Source organism: Nansenia antarctica (assembly GCF_963989245.1).
Source record: "Nansenia antarctica genome assembly, chromosome: 7".
In the NCBI taxonomy this organism is placed as follows: domain Eukaryota; kingdom Metazoa; phylum Chordata; class Actinopteri; order Argentiniformes; family Microstomatidae; genus Nansenia; species Nansenia antarctica.
In genome coordinates, this window is record NC_137677.1 from 16744891 (window position 1) to 16752960 (window position 8070).

The 8070-nt window shown below is 44.4% G+C and overlaps 1 protein-coding gene across 1 annotated transcript; it reads right to left on the bottom strand.

Moving 5' to 3' along the window:
• Nucleotides 1-4087: 4087 nt before the first annotated feature.
• Nucleotides 4088-6434, bottom strand: LOC308162224 (proproteinase E-like; the record flags this gene model as incomplete). The annotated part of the gene is made up of 8 exons (XM_080536348.1): nt 4088-4201; nt 4484-4636; nt 4873-5015; nt 5132-5268; nt 5404-5529; nt 5614-5711; nt 6019-6107; nt 6395-6434. The coding sequence occupies 8 exons, from the start codon at nt 6432-6434 to the stop codon at nt 4184-4186; spliced, it is 804 nt and encodes a 267-aa protein (XP_080392474.1). The 3' UTR covers nt 4088-4183.
• Between the last annotated feature and the right edge of the window lie 1636 nt (nt 6435-8070).

Below are 8070 nucleotides of genomic sequence, written 5' to 3' on the forward strand. Positions count from 1 at the left end.
AGTTGTCATAGAGTCCTGCACAGTCCTTTGAAAGTCCAGGTATATATTCAACTCTACAGCCTCGTGGGATATGTTTCCGAGCAGTTTTCAGCACCAGGTTAGCAAATTGGTCGTATTTCTTGCTAACTGGTATTATATTTTTGATCTTCTCTTCCAGCTCGTTGGTGAAACCTTTCCAGTCTGCTTTCTTGCAGTTGAAGCGCCTTTTAAAGGGCACGATGGTTGGGACTACAGCCGCATTGATTAGGATCCCAATGGGACGCTGTTGGCTTGATGGAATAGGGTCCAGCACAGTCTTTTTACACAGTCCAGCGATGTTACTTGTGACCATGGTGAGATCTGGGTTGTAGCCACGTTTCCAGCGAGCACTGAAAAACGAGTGTGGTAGCTTGGGGTCATGGATAAGACTTAGTTGGTTAGTATCCATCCAGTCCTCTACTGCTTCTCCATCCTTGTTCATTTCAGGGTAGCCCCACTGGGTACTGTGGCTGTTGAAGTCACCAATAATGATCTGTGGTTTGCTGTGTACTTTGGGGATTGGCTGGGGAAATATAAAGTCTACAGGTGGTGGTTTATAGACAGATGTTACTACAACACTGCTTAGTTCAACAGATAGGACTTCGATATCATGGTCATCTGACATGTCTGTATCTTCTATAGTTGAGCCTGTTTTTACAAATATAGCACTGCTGTACTGCCGGTGAGGTCGCTCAATGGTCAGGACTATTCCTGGTATGGTGGGGCGGCTGTGTTCACTCCCTCTGTGCGTCTCTTGCAAGCAGAGAACGTCACAGTGTTGTTTGCTGCATAAATCGGCTAAGATGGTTTGTTTTGCAGAGGAGAACCCTTCAATGTTCACAGATATAATTGTCAATGCCGGTCTTGAGGAGGTCCCTCGTTTACGACATCGGCCTTTGTGTCTATCTCCAGGCATGATGTTTTCTCTTGGTGTTCTGTAGCTTTGTGGCTTGCTTGCAACTTTCAGCGTAGCTTGTAGTGTAGCTTGGGGCTGTTTTGTAGCTTGTAACTTTTGCTTGTAGTGGTGATAGGATTAGCAGTATCTAGTCGATCTAGTCGATCTTGTTGATCTTGTTGATCTCGTCAATACTCCCAGGGCCGCGACGTGGACGCTCCTTTCATGGCCCAAGCTGATATTCACTCTAAAAGCTGTTGTTTTTTTAGGCGGAGAGAGTTTTTCTCAATGTTCTAGCTCTATTTACTTTGACACAGTAACATATATTTTGATTCTGACACCTCTACAGTCACCCCACAGGTGTTAGCTGGTGTTAGAAGGCCCTTGTGGTTGTGGAGATATTCTATATTCACTGTGGGCATGTGATTTCGAGCAGAAAACCTGAAAAATAGCATCGATAAGAACAGCATGTTGAACAAGTTCTCCCTGTCTCTCCCCTCCTGCCTCTGCCTGTCTGCCTGTCCACCTTCCTCTGTCTGCGTGCGTGTACCCCTGATACAGTAGCTCATCAATGGAGGAGAAAGCCTGACCTGAAACCCTACAGCTTTATAACCTGCCAAACGCTGCATATATCACCCTCTCACACACTGCTGCAGACGTCTGCTCTAGGAAGGAAAGGATGGAAAGAATGAGAGAGAGAGAGAGAGAGAGAGAGAGAGAGAGAGAGAGAGAGAGAGAGAGAGAGAGAGAGAGAGAGAGAGAGAGAGAGAGAGAGAGAGAGAGAGATCTATTTGCCAGTGACTAGAGTCAGGCTTTGTCTTTTTATTCCTCGTTTATATTCTCCTGGACAGTTTGACTACTGTTGTTTCACCCTCAGACACTGATATTCTCATGCTTTTCTTTATAGTTACATTTGCCTACATCCTATCTATGGCCTGTATACAGCGCATCAGTGCTGCCGTAACCGTGGTGACTGGCACAGTAATCATGGAGCTCTTTATTTCAGCAGACATGCGGTCACAGAGGGAGAGAATCTGAGGATGTGATTAGATTAGGTTGACTCTAACCACGTTTGAGAAGCCAGAGAAACAGGTAGTGCCAAATGAAAAGTGACATCTCCATCATTGAGATGGCTTCTTAACACAACATACACACAAACAATCATGATTTCAAACCATTTACAAGCAATGCTTATTTTCTTATCAAAATATTGTATAAAGCAAATAAGCACGCTCAGTCAGTAGACAGTCAGTCACACACACACACACACACACACACACACACACACACACATACACACACACACACACACACACACACACACACACACACACACACACACACACACACATAAACACACACACAAACACAGATACATTCAAACTATGGGAAATGTTATCAGCAATCAATGTTATCAATACAATAAAAGTGATTAATGGCAAATGTAATAGACGTATGTACCAAGTGGTTTATGGGCTGTAATCGTTTCTCCGATTTTTGGGATACATTTTCAGTGAAACACCAGTCACTCTTTTGTCAAAAGATCTCCTATCCATTGTTTTGCCAGGTAAGGAGAACTTGGGATGAGTTTATAGCTAAAGATATAGTGTCTGTGTGCAAATGCTCTTACATCTCTTCAAGTGATCTTGTGCCTCCATTATTCATGTATTTGTGTGGTTCTCTTGCATGTACTGTGTGTGTGTGATGTGACTGCACAGTGTGTATGTGATCTGTCTCCCATACTTCTTCATGTGAATGTGCTGATACCACATTTCTGGGAAGCTTAGGAAATATGCTGCTGTCTCCCACTGTCTTCCCCCAGTGTGCATGGGGTGGGGGTGGGGTGTAGCGTGCTTTTGAGGAATGGGCCCTTCTCCTTCTCCTTCTCCTTCTCCTTCTCCTTCACTCCCAGCAGCTATCAGGGAGGAATAATTACATAGCCTGGGTGAAATTGAGCTCCACTCACCGTGAAGAGGGAGAGCGGGAAATGGAGAAATGAAGGATGGCCGATGGTTTACCCAGCCAGGACCAGGGTAATGTTCAGCCATGTGCAGCAGCAGCAGCTATCCAGTTATGTACAGCCAACTTAATGTATCCTCAGTAATGAGTAGAGAACCAATGGCCTGTGAGCCGAAGCCCACTTTTTCTTTCACTCACTAGGCAAAACAACAGACAAATGGTAGCCTTCAGATGGAAACAAAGCTTAATTTGTGTGTATGTATGTGTGTGTGTGTGTGTGTGTGTGTGTGTGTGTGTGTGTGTGCACGTGTGTATGTGTATGTGTACGTGTGATGGAATGAGCTTGAGTTGATAAGCGAAACACAAACTGTACATAGATATATGACTGTCTTGACTCAGCAGGGGGGTATTCCATCAACGTCGCTAAAGGGAAATCCAGTCTTATTTTTTTCTTATTTTTTTTTAAGTCTCGCAAGACTTATATATAAATAAAAATGTATAAATAAATAAATAAGCCTGGATTTTACTTTAGCGACGTTGGTGGAATATCCCCCAGGCCTCATCTTCCCTCCTATAATATTTGTCTGGCTAACAAGCAAGTTAAGGCACCAGCACCATCCACGTTCAGCATAGATAACTGTAATGCCAACATTGTCTCCTAGTGGTTATAAACGACAAGTGCAGAGAAGGAACAGGATGCTTTATAGTCAACTACACAAACCGTCTAAAGATGACCTCATGATCACTTTCACATCCATGATCATAGGAAATAATAAATAGTGAACGATCCTTTGATCCCAACGTTAATTGCATGTGTGCCACAGGGCCTACAGTAAATGCTTGCTTAATGAGGCATGTTGAAACAATTGTAACACCTGATTGTTGCGAATCTTGCAGGTGACACTGACTCTGTTCTCTCAAAGTGAATGATACCTAAATGATTATGAATTGTCAGTCATATGTTGTTTAGCTGAAACAATGCCACCGATTTCACATGGTGTTGGGGGCATGTTCTTCTAGTAGGAGTGCACTGGCACTAAATCAAATACCACTAGACTTCTGCCTATACCAGACTTCTGCCTATACCAGAATGAAAACACTGTTTGTACAGGTGGATATGTGCTGAAAACATAACCTGGGTACAAGGTTATTCTGCTATAAGATTGACTCATTTCAAAAGTGTATTGGCAAGAGATTATCTGAGCATACAAAGTTGGTTGAGGGATAGAATTACATTTCGACAAATGACATTCATCAGGTGAATTTATTGAACATGTTCTTTTGATATTCAGCAAACTCTTTTCCAGTTCTTCAATAGCGCATCATAGTCTAAAGGAAAGGGAGGAAGAAATGGGAGATTTTGAGACGACAGTTTTGAAAACAATAATGATCTACTTCAACCAACAGACCTTCAACCACACCGTATACCAAGTGGCAAATCCTCAAAAGAATACTATCAATGCCAAAATACAGACATGCATTTGAGTACTGCACACATATAGATTCCTGTAAAGGCCACAGGGTCAGAGATTGTAATCTACAGTAGTTTAAGACTATAGCCACTACAGAAGAGAGATGATGTGTCTGGAGGATGAAAGGTGAGAGACTCACGTCAGTGAGCCACTCGGTGAAGGAGGAGGTGCGAGTGAAGACAGTGGGCTTCTTGATGGTGTTACAGCCACGGGACGAGACGAAGCTGGTCACCCCTTGGACGTACCACTTACCATCTACCCCCTTACAGTTCAGAGGACCACCAGAGTCCCCCTGTAGAGAGAGGGAGAGTGGGGAGAAAGAGAGTGGAACAATACAGACACAGAGTGAGAGGGGTTGAGGGCACATGGTGGGAGGAAATAGAAAGTAGTTGTTGTGGCAATAGTAAGATTCATTTTGTGGTAGAATGCACTGTGCTACTGTGGTTATGACGAGTACTGTAGGTAGGGTGGTACTGTGGTTATGACGAGTACTGCAGGTAGGGTGGTACTGCCAGCGGTGACACTCACATTGCAGCCAGCGCGGATATCTCCACCAGCGCAAATCATGTCAGGCTTGACCGTGCTTCCCCACCAGTCACTCTGGCTGCAGGCGCTGTGGCTCAAAGCGGGCATCGAGGCCTGCTGAAGCTTGGAGGCAATGGGACCACCGGCTATAGGAGAGAACACAAGGTCACAACACAGTCATCGTACGGTAATGTCATGGTTATGTCACATGTCACAGCAATGTTATAAACATGGCTAATAGATTAGGATGGCACAGCCTTACTGTAGAGTCTTCCCCAGCCGGTGATGTAGCAGGGCTCATTGTGGGCAACAATCTCTCCACTCTTAGGCAGACAGGAGGGCTGGACCTCGGCATTCAGGACGGCACTGGAAGCCAGCTTGATCAGGGCAATGTCATCTCTGAGCATGAAAAACATACAAATCATCCACATGAAAACAAATGTGTGTGTTTGTGTGTGTGTGTGTGTGTGTGTGCGTGCACGCATGTGTATGCACACGCGCACACGTGTGGGTGTGTGTCTGTTTCATCCTCACCCGCAAGACACACAGTTGTCATTCCAGCCGGGATGCACCACGATCCTCTCCACCTGTTTGATCTGCTCATAGCTCTCTTGCTGGGTGAGGTCATACTCCCCCAGCACCACGCGGTAGGTACGGGACCTGTCACACATACAGTCAATCTCTCAAAGATCACAGTCAGACTACATGGTCACAGTGCTAGAGAGAGGATGAACGTTTACTCACGAGATGCAGTGGCCAGCAGTCATGACCCAGTTAGGGGCAATCAGAGTACCACCACAGGTATGATAGTAGTTAGAGCCACTTTTATACTGCAGAGAGATCTGAGAACACATAAACACAGATCAAATATAATGTTCTCGCAATTATATTCACTTACCCTTTGTAAAATGTAGTTTACAAGAAGAGGATAATCTGTCAATAAAAGGGTGCTGGGATACACAGTAATATTGACAGGAACAGGGGCATACCATCTTAGAAAACAAATGGTCATTTTAGATATTTTAGCCATGTCATGTGCATCTACATGTGTGTGTGTGTGTGTGTGTGTGTGTGTGTGTGTGTGTGTGTGTGTAAGTAGCCCTGATCCCTCAGGGAAAATGACATGTGATCAGCATATGGAGGGCTCACCTGCCAGGGCCAGCTGTAGGGGCGGGCATCCTCTCCGTTCACCACGCGGCTGGTCACTGGTTGGTGGGTGGGCATGCCACACCCATAGGCTGGGCCACAGAGAGAACAGAGAATTACCCACACCAGTAACTTTTAGTTGAGTTAAACCATACTCATGGCCATACTACAGTAGTGACCATGGGACAATGGGATGACCCGTCCGTACATGGTCAGACTACTTCACATGGTCGTATTACATACCAGAAGGTTTGAACTAAGATGGTTCATTTTATGAGCCATCATTTGAAATTCTGACAGGATACCTCTTCTAAGTGTAATGAGGCTGTCATTCTCATGCCATATGGAACCAACAGAATGGAAGGCAGTAGGTACTCACCGTAGGCTGCCAGTAGCAGGACAAGGGCCGGTTTCATCATCTTCCCTCAAGAGTGGGGCCAGAGAGTGGGACTGGGCTTTTATACCCCAGTTCTGAGCTTGTGACACACCTCTATGTTCTTTCCCCCTTCCCCATGACTCAGAAAATACACACACACCATCCTTAACCTGGGAATCCACACCTACCCCCCCATCTGTTTCAATATCAAGCTTACATAACCTTGGAAAACAGAATGTCTGTGCATGGATTTACTTTCAAACTGGTTTATCTGATTGTACATTAATGTATTACCTTTAGTACTGTGTCACTGACTCACTTACTGACTTACTTATTATTACTCAATTGATACCATTAATTCTTCATCAATAAGTCACACAAAAACGTCACAAAATATTTTTGGAACCTAATGTATTCTTGTTTTTCGACTGGCCAAAAATATCATTTACATGGCTGCCGTCTCTTTCCCTGGGAGATTTGCATTAGGCTACAGCATGTATGTACTGTACAGTATGTATTGTATGGAAAGTCAGTCCAGGTCACTGTCCTTGAGACGTCCCTGGGCATGATGGGAGAGTTTGTCCAAGAAGCGCAGGTGGAAAGAGCCGAGGCATGCCAGGACCTCCTCCAGCACGTCAGAGGGGGTCAGGACACACAGTCTGAGAGGTACAAAGGACATGCTGTACAGTTACTAAAACTATCACAAATACACGCTTTGAATTCTTTATTTGTGTTCACAGTAAAACATTATATCAAAGAACTCAAACTAAAAAACAGTCATACCGATGTCATGAAGATAAGTGGCAATGTTTTTGCCACAAAGCTAAGCTTCCCATAACAGCTGACATAGAGCAGTATATTGCAAGCTGTTTGGCTCTTTTTTGGCAATTTGCAGGCTGCAAAGCAAGGCCGCCAAATATCAGTGCCGCCAAATATCAGTACCACCAACTGACATGAGAAGCCAAGACCACTAGTCTGACATGTGGCTGGTATTTTAACAATTTGTCGAAAAGGCTTCGTCGAACAAGCAGCCTATGATCACCTCTCTTTGGCTTTGACCCACAACAACGATATCAGGCACACACACACACGCACGCACGCACACACACACACAGCTTTACAGCAAAGGCACAGAAGTCTCTTACCTGAGATGGTAGTTGCCCTCTTTTTGCCCATGTTCACAACCTGCTCCCGCACACACACACACACACACACACACACACACACACACACACACACACACACACATATCTGCTGCCACTCCTAGCATCTACAGTACACAGAGAGGGAGAAGTAGTAGGAGAGAGAGAGGGAAGGGGGAGAAAGAAAGAAAGAAAAATAAAGAAAGTAAGGAGTGATAGGGAAATATAAGCAATGACACTTGGTGTTACCTGTGGCGTTTAACAGCTGATGATGATAGACATATTTAATGTAAAGTTATCTATAAGAACTGTGATTGGTCCGCTTGGTAGCGTCACATTCCGACTCTCTCGTAAATGCGGAAGCCATGGCAGAAATGTCATTTACTTTTTCTGTAATTAATTATTAATAAAGATTTGAAAAATGATGATAACCATCTTATTATCTTAGTTTAATGTCATTTCAATGCATTATAGACATTTTGTTCATGATACTCCATGCCTTACGGCTGGAGTGCGAGAAGTCGATGGAGTCAATGG